At 43.3% G+C, this 15,647-nt stretch overlaps 1 protein-coding gene across 4 annotated transcripts in view; it reads left to right on the forward strand.

The window, feature by feature from the left end:
* The window catches only part of SAMHD1 (SAM and HD domain containing deoxynucleoside triphosphate triphosphohydrolase 1), a 66,519-nt gene that overhangs the window by 40,341 nt on the left and 10,531 nt on the right, over positions 1–15,647 (forward strand). For 2 of the 4 annotated variants that reach the window (XM_006051718.4, XM_006051719.4), the window contains exons 12-15: positions 272–408; positions 1,194–1,289; positions 8,662–8,766; positions 9,303–9,440. In XM_006051718.4, coding sequence (XP_006051780.3) covers positions 272–408; positions 1,194–1,289; positions 8,662–8,766; positions 9,303–9,440 — 476 coding nt within the window. Of the gene's footprint in view, positions 1–271; positions 409–1,193; positions 1,290–8,661; positions 8,767–9,302; positions 9,441–13,265; positions 15,403–15,647 lie in introns of those variants that run through there. The other 2 variants (XM_025263497.3, XM_006051717.4) reach the window with 2 other exon arrangements.

The following is a 15,647-nucleotide window of genomic DNA, read 5'->3' on the forward strand; positions in this document are numbered from 1 at the left end:
AGTCTCAAGTCATCATCTCCAGTGCAGTCTTATCTCATCTCTCCCCTTTACCACTCATTAGGTTATCCTGAAACAAATCCAAGACACTGATTGCAGCACTTTTTACAAAAGTTTTTTCACATCTTTATAATCATAGTGTATCTACATCTGTAAACTTCTGCTCGAAATAATTTCAGAAGTACAGCAATGTATGAGTCTCTTTAAATCTTGGGGTTTTTTTGTTTTTGTTTTTTTTCATTTTAATATAACTGAAATTTCATCAAATTGGCAGATAACATTTTTCTGGAGATCTTATACTCCACTGATCCCAATCTGAATGATGCACGAACGATTTTAAAGAAAATTGAATCCCGTAATCTATACAAGTTTGTGGGTGAGACTCAGCCCATGATACAAAGAATTAAAAAGGTAAGTTGAAAGGTCCTCTGTCCCCACAAGAGGAAACCATACCCATCACAATACCGCAGCTGTATTCTAAGCCCTTTATAATTAATTTGTTCTCATTTAATCTTCACATCAATCTCTTGAGACCTATCTTACAGACAAACTGAAGCTTGGGAGAGATTAAATAACTTGCCTACAGAAGCACACTTAGTGAGCTAGGATTCAAAGTCAAGTCTCATTTACTTCAAACTTTTACTTTCTCAACTCGGAAGTGAGAGGGGGCCTCAAATTTTACCTAGATCCAAAGACCAGAAAATGAATATAATGGAAAAGGGGCCTCAAAATAAGGCCTCTGCATGAGCTTCTTTGAGACTCTAAGGACCTGCTTTTCAACTACTTGCTTCTTTCATGGTTTATCACTTTGTCCCAGACAGTGCTTGCCTGCCTTCCTTAGTTCAGTCATTAGTTCTCTCTCCTGCTTGTTGAAGGGTCTTATCTTTGTCAAAAAGCCTGTAACACAAGCTATGCTGATAACCACACCCTGCCTCACAATACTGCCTTAGGTCACACTTTACTTTTTGTTGTTTTAGTAATAGGTTAATGCCTCATTTTTTTCAATGTGAAATTCCGTTATGAAAATCACACAATTGTGATTTGATTAAAAGGTGGCATGGGTATATATTTGTTAGGGAAATCTCTATCTACGTGTCTTGGTAAAGTGCCATTTTTAGAGAAGAACCCTCTTGGTGGCACAAACACTGTAGAATGAAGAACTGGAGTTCTAACATGAGGAGCCTTGTCTTTTCCAGGAAAACTATGAACACCTTCCGAATGCGGTCGCCAGTGCTAAACCCAGTGATGTAGAGCTAGAAGCTGAACTGAAGGCTGAAGATTTGATAGTGGATGTAAGTAGTTAGCTCAATAACATGCTAAGCAAAGAATTTATTTCAGGTAAAGCATCACTACCACCCCTGTTATAACAGTAGTACATGTTCACTAGAAAATCTGGAAAATATAGAAAAAAAGATGGATAGAAGAGAATCACCTATGATATCACAGAAAAAACTAACATTAGGCAGATTTTTAAAATGGCAGCCAACTCCAATATTCTTGCCTGGGAAATTCCATGGACAGAGGAGCCTGGCAGGCTGGGTTAACAGTCCATGGGGGCGCAAAAGAGTCGGGCACAACTGAGGGACTAAACAACAATGAACAAAATTTTCTTTGACATATTTTTATGTCAATATTGTCAATATTTTTATGTAATTGTGGTCATATTATTAATAGAGCATTGTATAAGGTGATTTTTGAATGTTTTCTTGATCAAAAAAGTAATTGTTGTTGTTGTTCAGTTGCTCAGTCGTGACTCCATGGACTGCACCATGCCAGGCTTCCCTGTCCTGCACTATCTCCCAGAGCTTGCTCAAACTCAATGTCCGTTGAGTCCGTGATGCAGTCCAACCATCTTGTCTTCTGTTATCCCCTCCTCCTGCCTTCAATCTTTCCCAGCATCAGGGCCTTTTCTAATGAGTGGGCTCTTCACATCAGGGGGTCCACTGGAGAAGGGAATGGCAAACCACTTCAGCATTCTTGCCTTGAGAACTGTATGAACAGTATGAAAAGGCAAAAAGATATGACACTGAAAAATGAACTCCCCAGGTTGGTAGGTGCCCAATATGCTACTGGAGAAGAGCAGAGATATAGCTTCAGAAGGAATAAGAGGCTTAGTCAAAGTGGAAACAATGCTCAGTTATGGTGTGTCTGATGGTGAAAGTAAAGTCCAATGCTGTAAAGAACAATATTGCATCAGATCAGATCAATCGCTCAGTTGTGTCCGACTCTTTGCAACCCCATGAATCGCAGCACGCCAGGCCTCCCTGTCCATCACCAACTCCCAGAGTTCACTGAGACTCACATCCATCGAGTCCGTGATGCCATCCAGCCATCTCATCCTCTGTCGTCCCCTTCTCTTGCCCGCAATCCCTCCCAGCATCAGAGTCTTTTCCAATGAGTCAATTCTTCGCATGAGGTCGCCAAAGTACTGGAGTTTCAGCTTTAGCATCATTCCCTCCAAAGAAATCCCAGGGTTGATCTCCTTCAGAATGGACTGGTTGGATCTCCTTGCAGTCCAAGGGACTCTGAAGAGTCTTCTCCAACACCACAGTTCAAAAGCATCAATTCTCCGGTGCTCAGCTTTCTTCACAGTCCAACTCTCACATCCATACATGACCACAGGAAAAACCATAGCCTTGACTAGACGAACCTTTGTTGGCAAAGTAATGTGTCTGTTTTGAATATGCTATCTAGGTTGGTCATAACTTTCCTTCCAAGGAGTAAGCGTCTTTTAATTTCATGGCTGCAGTCACCATCTGCAGTGATTTTGGAGCCCAGAAAAATAAAGTCTGACACTGTTTCCACTGTTTGCCCATCTATTTCCCATGAAGTGATGGGACCGGATGCCATGATCTTCATTTTCTGAATGTTGAGCTTTAAGCCAACTTTTTCACTCTCCACTTTCACTTTCATCAAGAGGCTTTTTAGTTCCTCTTCACTTTCTGTCATAAGGGTGGTGTCATCTGCATATCTGAGGTTATTGATATTTCTCCCAGCAATCTTGATTCCAGCTTGTGTTTCTTCCAGTCCAGCGTTTCTCATGATGTACTCTGCATAGAAGTTAAATAAACAGGGTGACAATATACAGCCTTGACGAACTCCTTTTCCTATTTGGAACCAGTCTGTTCCATGTCCAGTTCTAACTGTTGCTTCCTGACCTGCATATAGGTTTCTCAAGAGGCAGATCAGGTGGTCTGGTATTCCCATCTCTTTCAGAATTTTCCAGTTTATTGTGATCCACACAGTCAAAGGCTTTGGTGTAGTCAATAAAGCAGAAATACATGTTTTTCTGGAACTCTCTTGCTTTTTCGATGATCCAGCGGATGTTGGCAACTTGATCTCTGGTTCCTCTGCCATTTCGAAAACCAGCTTGAACAACTGAAAGTTCACGGTTCATGTATTGTTGACGCCTGGCTTGAAGAATTTTGAGCATTACTTTGGTAGCATGTGAGATGAGTGCAATTGTGCGGTAGGTTGAACATTCTTTGGCATTGCCTTTCTTAGGGATTGGAATGAAAACTGACCTTTTCCAGTCCTGTGGCCACTACTGAGTTTTCCAGATTTGCTGGCATATTGAGTGCAGCACTTTCACAGCATCATCTTTCAGGATTTGGAATAGCTCAACTGGAATTCTATCACCTCCACTAGCTTTGTTCGTAGTGATGCTTTCTAAGGCCCACTTGACTTCACATTCCAGGATGTCTGGTTCTAGGTCAGTGATCACACCATCGTGATTATCTGAGTCGTGAAGATCTCTTTTGTACAGTTCTTCTGTGTATTCTTGCATAGGAACCTGGAATGTTAGGACCATGAATCAAAGTAAATTGGAGGTGGTCAAACAGGAGATGACAAGAGTGAACACTGATATTTTAGGAATCAGTGAACTAAAATGGACAGGAATGGACCAATTTAATTCAGAGGACCATTATATCTACTACTGTGGGCAAGAATCCCTTAGAAGAAATGGAGTAGTCCTCATTGTCAACAAAAGAGTCTGAAAAGCAGTTCTTGGATGCAATCTCAAAACGGACAGAATGATCTCTGTTTCTTTCCAAGGCAAACCATTCAATTTTACAGTAATCCAAGTCTATGCCCCAACCACTAATGCCAAAGAAGCTGAAGTTGAACAGTTCTATGAAGATTTACAAGACTTTCTAGAACTAACACTAAGAGAAGATGTCCTTTTCATCATAGGAGACTGGAATGCAAAAATAGGAAGATACCTAGGGTAGTAGGCAAGTTTGGTTTCAGAGTACAAAATGAAGCAGGGCAAAGGCTAACAGAGTTTTGCCAAGAGAACACACTGGTCATAGCAAACACCCTCTACCAACAACACAAGAGACAACTCTACACATGAACATCACCAGATGGTCAATACCCAGATCAGATTGATTATTTTCTTTGCAGCCGAAGATGGAGAAGCTCTATACAATCAGCAAAAATCAGGAGCTGACTGTGGCTCAGATCATGAACTCCTTATTGCAAAATTCAGACTTAAATTGAAGAAAGTAGGGCGAACCACTAGGCCAAGGTATAAAGTAATACATGCCAATAATTTTTTAATAGCACACACACATAAAGGAAAAAGTTAAGATTTTTGACTCCTATTTTCGTAGAGAATGTAGTGTCTTCTTATATCCTATGAGAATGCCAAATGACTTTCTAGTGTTTTCTTCTGTTCTCTCGTAAGAAATTCTTTTCAGAGTTCTACTCCTGAAATCTCAGGACAGTCTTCCCTGTGTACTTTTTCCATAAGCCTCTCAATTCTTATCTTCTTGCTGATGCATTTTTGAGTGAAGGGCAATCTTTCTATAACCATTCTTTGCCCTTGAACCCTCTTTCTATTTCCTTGGCTGAGTGTTCAAGTGCCTTAGATTTGCAGATCGGCTGCAGGTTCCTGTTTGATTAGATGAAGTTCCATCAGAATAAAGGGATCTCGCATCCTGACTTCCTGAGGCTCTGAAAGGCTTCCCTCTCCGGAATGTTACCCCTGGGCTTGCACATGTCTGTCCTTGCCCTCAGTGTCGAGCATTGCTCTAGTGGTCCCCCACTTCCCAGTGCATCTCCGTCCCGGTGGCCTCATGCATAGAAGATGACATACACTTGGCCAGTAGGCATGAAAAGAAGTTTAACTTTCTTATTAGCCTGTAGGCAAATTGATGCAATGAGGTTTTGATTCTCAGATATATAAGATGAAAAAATTTTTTTTAAGATTTTGTGATAATAAAAGATATGTGATAATGGAAGTGTAAATTGACACAAGAGGTCAAACTTGGGTCAATTTTAACTGACCTGGCAATTTCAGTCTGGAGGTTTGTCCTAAGGAGATAATCAGTTTTGCACCAAAACACAAATATATTTATTCTGGCATTATTATAGTGTGAAATTTGAGGGAAAGTGTATATGTCAGTGGAATAATGCAAGCATTAAAAGTTGTTTTTAACATGGAAAGATGTTTATAATAAGTGAAAAAAGTACATACAGAATTATTTTATTTTTGCACCTTTAAATTTATATACACGTGTGTATACAGTGAACACACTGAAAAATCCTGGATATATTAACATTGTTTCTACCTGGGTGGTAGAATTGCAGGTGACTTTTTATTATAGTGAGTGTGGTATAAGAGTTTCATAATCAGAAAAAATAACTATCCATTTTAAGATGGGTAAAGCCCTTCTATATTCTGAGAAAGCAAGTAAAATTGCTAACTACATGTCTTATCGTGTGTTTGCATTCCAGTTTTAGTTTTACAGTGTGATATATTTATGTGATCCATTTTACCATGCGTGACTCCTTTTAAGACTGCGAGTAGTAATTTTATGATTAATGGGCTGTAAAACATAATTTGCTAGGTAGAATTAAAAATACGTAGTTGTTGGTCTGTAGCTACTTTTTACTCTTGAGTCCTTGGTTAAAAATGGGGTCTCTGGGACTTCCTAGGTGCTCCAGTGGTTAAGAATTTCCCTGCCAAGGGGACACTGGCTCGATCTCTGCTCTAGGAAGAGTCCACATGCCACAGGGCAACTAAGCCCAAGCACCACAACTACTGAGTCCACACTTTAGAGCCCACAAGCCATACCTACTGAGCCCGAGAGCCCTTAAGAATGGGGTCTCCAACATTGCCCTCTGGAAGAATAACTGTTTCAATAAATCTGCTTAAAGGAGGAATTTACAGTACATTGTAGAGAAAATGAGGATTACCTTTTATTCCAATTCTAAAGCCAAGGAAATAAATACCTAAGAGCTAGGAGTACTTGTAAAATGGTTGAAAATTTGATTAGTATTCATGCCTCATCGTGATGGGTAAACATGTCAAGGCTGCATCAGGGCTCTCGCACATGGCAGTGCACGGGGGCCTGTGACAGCACCAGCCCCGGGATCATGGGGAGGGCTGAGCAGCTCTCCCTCACGTCAAAGGGATGCAGCTCTCAGAGCCAGTGGACCACACAGAATGGGAGGGCCAGCCATGTACTGCAGATGCTGGGCTCACCTCTGGCCCACAGCTGAATCTCAGATGTCCACACTTCTCACTGGAAGCATTGCCACCAAAGCTCATATACTGGTTTTCTTCTGTCACCACTCACAGGAAAAGCCCCTCTTATCATCTGTTCTTTTTTTTTTGCACTATCCTCGCCACATTACTCTATTTCTTCCTGTTATTTCACTTCCAGTTTCTTCCCTTGTCCTGAACTTATCCATGAAGCCCTTAGGAATTTCCATTCCATAATTAATGCACCTGTATCTTCAGCCTCTTCACTATCTCTTTGCCTTTGTTGCATGCAGCCTGCTGTCCCCTGAGAAGCTTATTCCCCTGCAGCTCTTTAAGGAAAAGCACATTCCTCAGGGTCAAGAGATCTTGGTCATCAGTCCTCTTGTTCCCTACTACCATCTCCAGACCCCATGTAGGATCCCCGTTCCTCTGAGACTGCCATCCTTAAACCAGCTCCTGTCCTCTTGGTTGAATATTTTGGTATGGTATAGAGCCCTCCACTCACTCCAGTTCCTGCCATCATCTTTAGAGGCTTCATAGTCCCACGACACCAGCTCTGATCTCCGTATCCTCAACCTCAATGACTTTATCCCCTCCACCTCAACCAGCACACTCAGCAGATTATGCACTCTGAACCTTATTGACATTGAAAAAGGCCCTTCCTCTAAAATTCACTAATTTAAGCATCCCATCTCTGTACACAAACCCCTTTCTTCCTTACTTTCTTGTTCCTAGCTCATTGGGAACTTCTGTTTATTGTCTCCTTCCTTTCTTCCAGTTTGTCCCCTTACCTTTCCTGGGTACCATGGTCCACTCCATAGTCTCCCCTCTTGCCTCTCTTAACAACCAAACTTCTAAGAGTTGTTGTCTCTCTTTTATTTCTCGACTTCTTTTTTGTTTTATTGTTGTTTGTTTTAAGCCATGCCATGTGGCATGCGGGATCTTACTTCTCCCACCTGGGACCAAACCTTTTCCCCTGCAATGGAAGCACAGAGACATAACCACTGGACCATCAGGGAAGTCCATTTTCCTCTACTTCTAAACTGCTTTTCTGTCACTGTCACTATACAGCTCTACTCGTTTTATTGCCAGTCATCATATTGTGCTTGGCATGTATTGCAATATCTCCAAGGTCTAGGCCTGTATTAAAACTACTCACTAAGACCACTAGTGACTTCAGTGTTGCTAAAACTAGCAGACAAGTTTCTGTCCTTTGTGCCTCAGAGCTGTTTCTTCTGCCTAGAATTCTTTTCTTTCCTACCTAAGCCTGGTTAATTTCTGCTCACTTTATTAGTAAAATCACTTTCCCCAGGAGGATATTTCTAGTCATTGCCTGCTGCTGCTAAGTTGCTTCAGTCATGTCCGACTCTGCAACCCCATAGACGGAAGCCCACCAGGCTCCCCCGTCCCTGGGATTCTCCAGGCAAGAACACTGGAGTGGGTTGCCATTTCCTTCTCCAGTGCATGAAAGTGAAAAGTGAAAGTGAAGTCACCCAGTCGTTCCTGACTTGTAGCAACCCCATGGACCGCAGCCCACTAGCCTCCTCCATCCATGGGATTTTCCAGGCAAGAGTACTGGAGTGGGTTCATTGCCTAGGAGCCCCAGACTACTAGGTTCTCAGGTCACAAAGTTTCACAGCACCATTTGCTTTTCCTTGGTAGCTTTTTTTTTTTTTTTTTTTTTTTAATTTTTTAGCCACACCACCATACAGCTTGCAGGATCTTAGTCTTCTGACCAGGGATCAAACCCAGGCCCCTAGAAGTGAGACCACCAAGTCCTAACCACTGTACCACAAGGGAATTCCCAGTAATTACTTTTATAATTATTTGTTCTACCTTAGTCTAGGCCATGTGGTCTGTAGGGGCTGGGATTTTATCAAACGTCCTTGTATCTCTGCACAACAGTGCCTGGCACGTGTCTGTCACATAGTGGATATTGACTTTACACCCTACTTACGTTGAAAGCACAAAATATCTCTCCTTACTCCACCCAGATTTCAAATCCCTATGGGTCATGCACCAGAACTCCTTTCATTCCACTATGAGCCACTCCAGCAGGGCTCCTACTTCTCCAGAGAGCGCAGCTTCATTTCTTGTGATACCCTCACAATCCTGAATTTAATTCTCATTGCTGTTATGTACATGATCGCTCACTTATTGCTTGTATTAAGGTTATCAACATGGATTATGGGATGGAAGACAAGAATCCTATTGATCATGTTCGCTTCTATTGTAAGAGTGACCTCAGCAAGGCAGTCATGATTACTAGAAACCAGGTAACTACTTAAAGTGGCATTTGGCAAATCTTTGTAGTAAAGTTGCATTTTACATGCAGGTTAGGCTCTGAAGTCAATGTATACAGTTTTAAAAAAAGAAACAGAAACATATCTTTAAAGTGTATATGATTTTCATAGACTAGACCATCTTAACAGCCAGTTTTTCCTGTTTGCTGAACTTGAAGAAAGCTCGTTTTTTTGGTTTAGAAGGTAATTTATAAGTCTGGTGGGACAGGAATATCATATGGTTGAAGTCATCTAAGTTAAATGTGCTTATTTATATATCTTCTGTGAGAGAGTCTGTAGTCTTCATATATCATACAAACCTTTCATCTTTTATTGATGGACATAAAATTATGGGACATCTTGCAGTATGACAGTTACCCTGAATTCTTTTCTTTGGATTATCATTGGTATAAAGTACCAAGACAACATGGTGTGTTTAATACCACATCGAGCACGGAGCTTAGGAACAGCTGATCTCTCTTCAGCGTGTGAATTCAGGGTGACAGTGAAATCTTTCCTTCTTTAAAAAGGTTTCTCAGTTTTTGCCAGAGAGATTTGCTGAGCAGCTGATTCGAGTTTACTGTAAGAAGACAGATGAAAAGACTCTGTTTGCTGCACAACAGCATTTCGTCCATTGGTGCTTAATCAATGACTTCACCAAGCCACAGGTGGGTGACTTATTATTCACATGCATCACAGAAATTTTAAGTAAAAGCCACAAGCAATCTTTACTTCCCTCTGAAAAGTTCTCATTTAAATGATAGTCGTTTGATGAACTTACTTATAAGACAGAAACAGACTCATAAACTTAGAGAACGAACTTATGGTTACCATGGGTGAAGGATGGGGGCGGACAGGAATAGTTAGGGAGTTTGGGGTTGACATGAACACACTGCCATATTTGAGATGGATAACCAGCAAAGACCTAGGACCTTCTGTATAGCACAGGGAACTCTGCTCAGTAGTATGTAACAACTTAAATGGGAAAGGAATTTGAAAATGAATAGATACATATTTATGTATAACTGAATCCCTTTGCCATACACCTGAAACTGAGAGAACACTGTTAATCAACTGTACTCCAATATAAAACAAAAAGAAAATAATAGTCATTTGACTTGATTTGGGGGAAAAAAGTTTTTCCACATTACGCTGCCCTTTTAATCTTTTGATTTAATTATTTTTAAAATTGGAGTATAATTGCTTCACAACGCTGTGTTAGTTTCTGCTGTACAACAACGTGAATCAGCTCTATGTAAACATAAATCCCGTCTCTAGAGCCTCCCTGCCACTCACCCCTATCGCACCCGCCTCAGTCATCACAGAGCACAGAGCTTAACTCCCTGTGTGGTACAGCAGCTTCCCACTAGCTGTCTGTTTTACACCCTGGTAGTTTTGCCAGTCATTTTATTGTACTTTGCATGTATTGCAATATCTCCAAGGTCTCGGCCTGTATTAAATCTACTCTCACTAAGACCACCAGTGACTTCAGTGTTAGTAAAACTAGCAGACAAGTTTCTGTCCTTTGTGCCTCAGAGCTGTTTCTTCTGCCTGTAATTCTTTTGTTTCCTACCTAAACCTGGTTAATTCCTGCTCACTTTATTAGTAAAATCACTTTCCCAATGCTGAGTAAACTCAGCATTCCCAAACTTGTAACCTATTTAAATTCACTAGTTGCCAATCCTATAGAGAATGTTGTTGAAATGGTCCTTTATTGACCTGCACGTGGTGGATGCCTGGCACAGAGAACATTGATAGTTGTTGATTGAACAAATGATTGGTAGGTAGGTCAGAAGCAGCGTTCTGCTTCCTGGTCTAGTACTGTCTGTCACAGCACCCTGCCTGCTTTAACCCCCAAGCATTGGATACTGAAGGAAACAAAAATGAAAGGCTAGATGTGAAAGAGTAGCCCAGTATATCAGATCTTTGTCAAATGCCAGAGGGAGGGACACAGGGAAGTCTTTTAGTATTCAGGGTTGAGAGAGCTGTCAGGTAGGAGGGAGGATTCTTCTAGATCCAAAAGCTGGATTGTGTTTGGATGAGTAGCAGAGAGAAATGAGAGCTACACAAAAATGAAACTGGAACAAGTCGGGTGTGTTTGGGAGCTATGAAGAGACTGGTTTGACTGGAGGAGAAAAGTCTTGTTGAGGTGACAGGGGAAACAGAAAGAATTGGGTTGATTGTGGAGAAGCACTGATAATCAGCTAAGAAAGAGTTATTCTTATGCACCGTGGGGAGGGAATTGCCGAGAGTATTCAAGACTTACCATGCTGCTATAATTATTTTCTTTTAACAATTTTATTTATGTTTTTTTTTATTATTTATGTATTTTTAAATTTAATTTTATTGATTTATTTTTGGCTGCACTGGGCCTTCATCACTGTGCATAGGCTTTCTCTAGTTGCAGTGAGCAGAGGCTACTCTTCATTGCAGTGCACAGGCTTCTCATTGCAGTGGCTTCTGTTGTGGAGTGCAGGCTCTAGGTGCCCAGGCTCCAGGAGTTGTGATGCACGGGCTCAGTAGTTGTGGTGCATGGGTTTAGTTGCTCTGTGGCATGTGGGATCTTCCAGCCTGGTCCAGGGATTGAACCCATGTCCCCTGTATTGGCAAGCAAATTCTTGTCCATTGTACCACCAGGGAAGTCCCTGCTGTAGTTATTATTTACTTCTGGGCTTTTATCTCTAGCTAGACCTGTGGGAATATAGGAAGTATGTCCATCTTAAGAACTATAGCTTCTAAGGAGACTAAACCCCGATGAGAAAGGAAGACTCTAGCGACAGATAGACTGGCACATGGAGAGACTGGAAACAGAGAGAGAAGAGGCTACTTAAGTTCAGCTACTCAAGTTGGACCCTAAATCCAGATACATTCTTTCAGGGAATGAGTGTTCCCCCAGGTCCTGTGTCCGGGACCAGGCTTGGAACAGTACCTGAGACAGTTCCCGAGGGTCTCGCTCTAGTTGGGGACAATAAAAACTCGAGTAAATAATAATCACAGTAGTACGTAATTACTTTGGGGTCGGAGCAGTGTGTACAGTCTTAGAGGAGCAAAAAGGTGAAGGGTTTATGCCAGAGTTGGTTGGTTGGGAAAGACTCACTTAAAGAAGGACTTGGAAAGACTTCCCTGGTGATCCTGTGGTTAAGAATCCACCTGCCAATGCAGGGGACACGGGTTCAATCCCTGTCCTGGGAGGATCTCACGTACCATGGGGCAAGTAAGCCCGTGTATGTACCACAATTACTGAGCCAGTGCTCTAGAGCCCGCACTCCACAACTAGAGGAGCCACCACAGTGAGAAGCCCATACACTGCGACTGCAGAGTAGACCCCACTCGCCACAACTAGAGAAAGCCCGTGTGCAGCAACGAAGACCCAGCACAACCAAAAATTAATTAATTTTTTAAAAAAGAGCTTGGAAGCTGAGACCTGAAGGATGGATGAGGAGTCAACTGGGTAAAGAGGGTGGGGGACTGGAAGGTGACAGAAAATGAGGTGCATTTAGGGGTGAGATCTGGACTCTGTGCATAGTCCTGTAAGCCACGAGCCCCGGAGCAATGGGAGCCGTTGGGGTGTTTTAAGCAGAAAGGTGACACATTCAAGTCAGCGTTTACAGCAGAGTCAGGGCCACTGTACCCGACCAGAGAGCTCATAGAAGAAGCACCTTGACTTGTCTGCCCACCTCTCTTCCAATCTCCCACCAGTGCCTCCCATTAGCCCAACCTGATTGGAGGCCAGTAGGCAGGGGAGCTGGGAGATGTGGTTCACAAGAGCAGCTCCTGTTTTGCAGAGCAGGGCAGAGGGAGGCAGAGAGCGGATCTGAGAGCAAGTAGGCATGTGAGGCCCACAGTGTTCTATGCCAGCCTTCTCTTCCTTGTGCAGTAAAGGCTCTGATAGTCCTGTACCCTCATGTAGCCTAGAGAATCCAGCCACGAGTTCAAAAACAGTTCAGGATCGAGTCAGGCATTGGAGGGCCTAGCTTCTTACACTCTGATTTCCAGTCGTAGTATCGCTTCACTTCAACACCAACCCTCGTTTTGGGTGGAATCTAGGAGGCTGAGGCCAAAGTGACAGCTTTGATTATGGAGCAAAGGTCAAGTTCCACAGGTACACACTATCTTTCCTCCTTTTTGCCATCTTGTAGACCTGGGCCATTTGTTACAGGGGAGACTAAGAGGGTCCAGCAAGGGTCCAGCACATTCCATCTTTCCCTGGAAAACCAGGACAAGGTGTGTCCCCGGAAGCTGCATGAAGGGAAGGGGTCGCCGAGCTGGGCCACATGCTGCTTCTGGCCATCTGTGAAAAGAACTGGCGTGGTGGCTTTTGCTCTGAAAGCTCTTCCCTTCCCAGGACCATGTGTCTCTAATTAAGCATATACACCGTCCAGGGTTTCCCAAGAGTAAGTCTGTCCAGAAGCAGGCTGTCTGCAGGACGAGGATATGTGTGCCTGAGACATTCGCTCAAAACCACGAGAACTGGCTTTTTTTTCTATTCCTAGTTACTCTGTCTTTGACAGGATGGTGACGTTGTAGCCCCGCTTATAACACCTCGGAAATTGGAGTGGAATTCAGCTGGCACCCAGGAAGCGGCCAAAGTCAAAGCCCAGCTTTTCCCAAGTGACTCGATGTGAATGTCTACACTCAATTGTTTACAAAAAGCCCCTCCCTGTCCCCTTTTCCTCCTCCCCCAGCACAATTAATTTAGGGAATTTGATCACAGAGGTCTACAAATGGAGTGACAGTTAGTGCTTTATATTTTATATCTTGAATGTACGCACATACTAAGTCATTTTTATCCAGAGGAACAGGTACTAGGCATACCTTATTAACATGAGCTATGGAAAGCCCTGCCTTGCCTCTTTTTAATATTAATCAAAGTCTTTCTTCTTTAGCAGTCTATTTTCTTAGAATTAAGAGCTTTTTTAAGTACTTTGAACTCTTATGACATAAGATTGTTTTTTAAAAAATGTGGAAATAAGACAAAGGCGCACACTGGAATTTGCAGTTGGGGCTGTCATGAACAGCCGTGGTTAAAAACAGTATGTGAAACTCCGGCCCCCTGAGGAGGTGCCCATCACCCTGAATTTGAGGCTAGCTTTCCTTGAGTGATTGCAACATTAGTGAAAGGCACCTCCCCTCACCCTTTTAGTCCCCCATAAACTGCCAGGTTGGGGTCAACAGTATAGGAGGGCCACGAAGGGGCTCCAGCCCTTCAATGAGAGGCCTGATTGATTTGTTGAAAAGATCTAAGGGTGCTGGCCTCCTCTGAAATGGGACATAAAACTGCCTTATAGGAGACCCCCTAGCTCCAGTAGCAGAGGGACTCCCCAAACCAGGCTGTCCTCTGGGTCAGCTGTGGCTCCAGCCTGTGTGGGTTTCTTTCTCTCCTGAGTGCTCACTGCCCCTCCCTGAGGGTTCCACCACTGCCCAGCCTGGAGAAAGCAGCTCACCCCCCCTGACCTCTGCCTCTCACTTGGGTGCTGATCGGAGGCCATCGCAGGAACTGCCCTCAGGGCTGCTCAGAGCTGGGGCTTCATTTTTGCCAGTTCAGTGCATCTGATGAGTTTCAGGGCAAAGACTGTCTGCCTATGCTGAGACAAAGTGATTTACCCAGTGAATTCCAGGCTCCCCTTTGTGTCTCTACCTCCAGGAGTGGAGTAGCCACCACTGTGGTTGAGCAGTGCTCCTGAGCTAAACAGATTCTGGAGTTAGAGCTAAATATGGCCGCTGCCAGAGGCAGGTCCATGGGGAGTGCAGTCGTGAGTGCTGGCATCCTGTACTTTACCACACCCTTACAGAAGCCTCCCTGGCAGCCTGGGCATGGGGAGCCAGCCTTGGCTCTGGGTCAGAGCAGGAGGGAGCAGGGAGGAGCTCAGACCGCAGGGCAGAAGATCACCCCCAACATCTTGGGGGTGCTGCCACCATCCACTGTGTAACCAGGTCTCCTCTGTTGACACTAGGGTGACAAGTGTTTGGAATGTCTGCTGTTCTGCTCTGTCACCCCTCTCCCACTTCCAGTAGATAATCGAGTTGACCCTAGTTCCTAGAGTAGTTAAAACCGTGCTCCTCTCCCACCACAGTGCTGTGTGATGGGGATGTGGATACAGTGGGCTCCTAGAAGCCCAAAGGAAGTGGTCATGGTACCAGGTCGTGTCTGTTTTGGCCACGGTGCTTCCAAAACGTCCAGTGGGGGGAATCCTCCACCTCAGACTTACTGTGTCCAGGCCCAGGTCAAGAATGTAATGTTTCTCTGCAAAGATTGCTTGATTTTTGCCACTCCTCCATTTACATCATTGTTTTATTATGGAATTTTGTCATCTCAGAGTGTATCATTGTGCTCTCTGAGGAACAACTTGAATCTGTTTTGTTTGCATCTTTTGTTACTTTTTGGCAGCTGCACTTTATGCTCTTTGCAACTGTTTTAATTATGGGAACCACGTGCCATTGACAAGGTTAAATTTTTCTTAAGAAGCATCTTCACTATTGGTATAAAAAGGGAGCCTTTAACATTAACAACTTGGCCTCTAGAGTTACTGAGCTTTGTCACCTTGAGAATGTAAATAAGACTGCAGGTTCAAGTGCCTGGTCACTTCATCTTGGTGAGGGAAACAGCTGCAATAAAGCTTCGTGAATGTATCTCTGTCTTGAAATCAGTGGTGTCTTCCTCAGTGACTTTCACACTCGTGTGCCCAGTTTTGACCCTTTTGTGCAAAAGAACTGTGTTTGGTCTAGGAGTGTACCTCAGTACTGTGCTGGGTCTTCCGAGGGGATGGTTTTAACAGGCCCTATGTTACTTCGTTTTCCTCATTCAATAATGGCAAGTAATGGCCTGATAAAGAATCTTATTCTGTCAGGAGGCAGGCTCTAGCATGGGTTGTGGG

The sequence above is a fragment of the Bubalus bubalis genome, chromosome 14 (assembly GCF_019923935.1).
Source record: "Bubalus bubalis isolate 160015118507 breed Murrah chromosome 14, NDDB_SH_1, whole genome shotgun sequence".
Taxonomy (NCBI): Eukaryota; Metazoa; Chordata; class Mammalia; order Artiodactyla; family Bovidae; genus Bubalus; species Bubalus bubalis.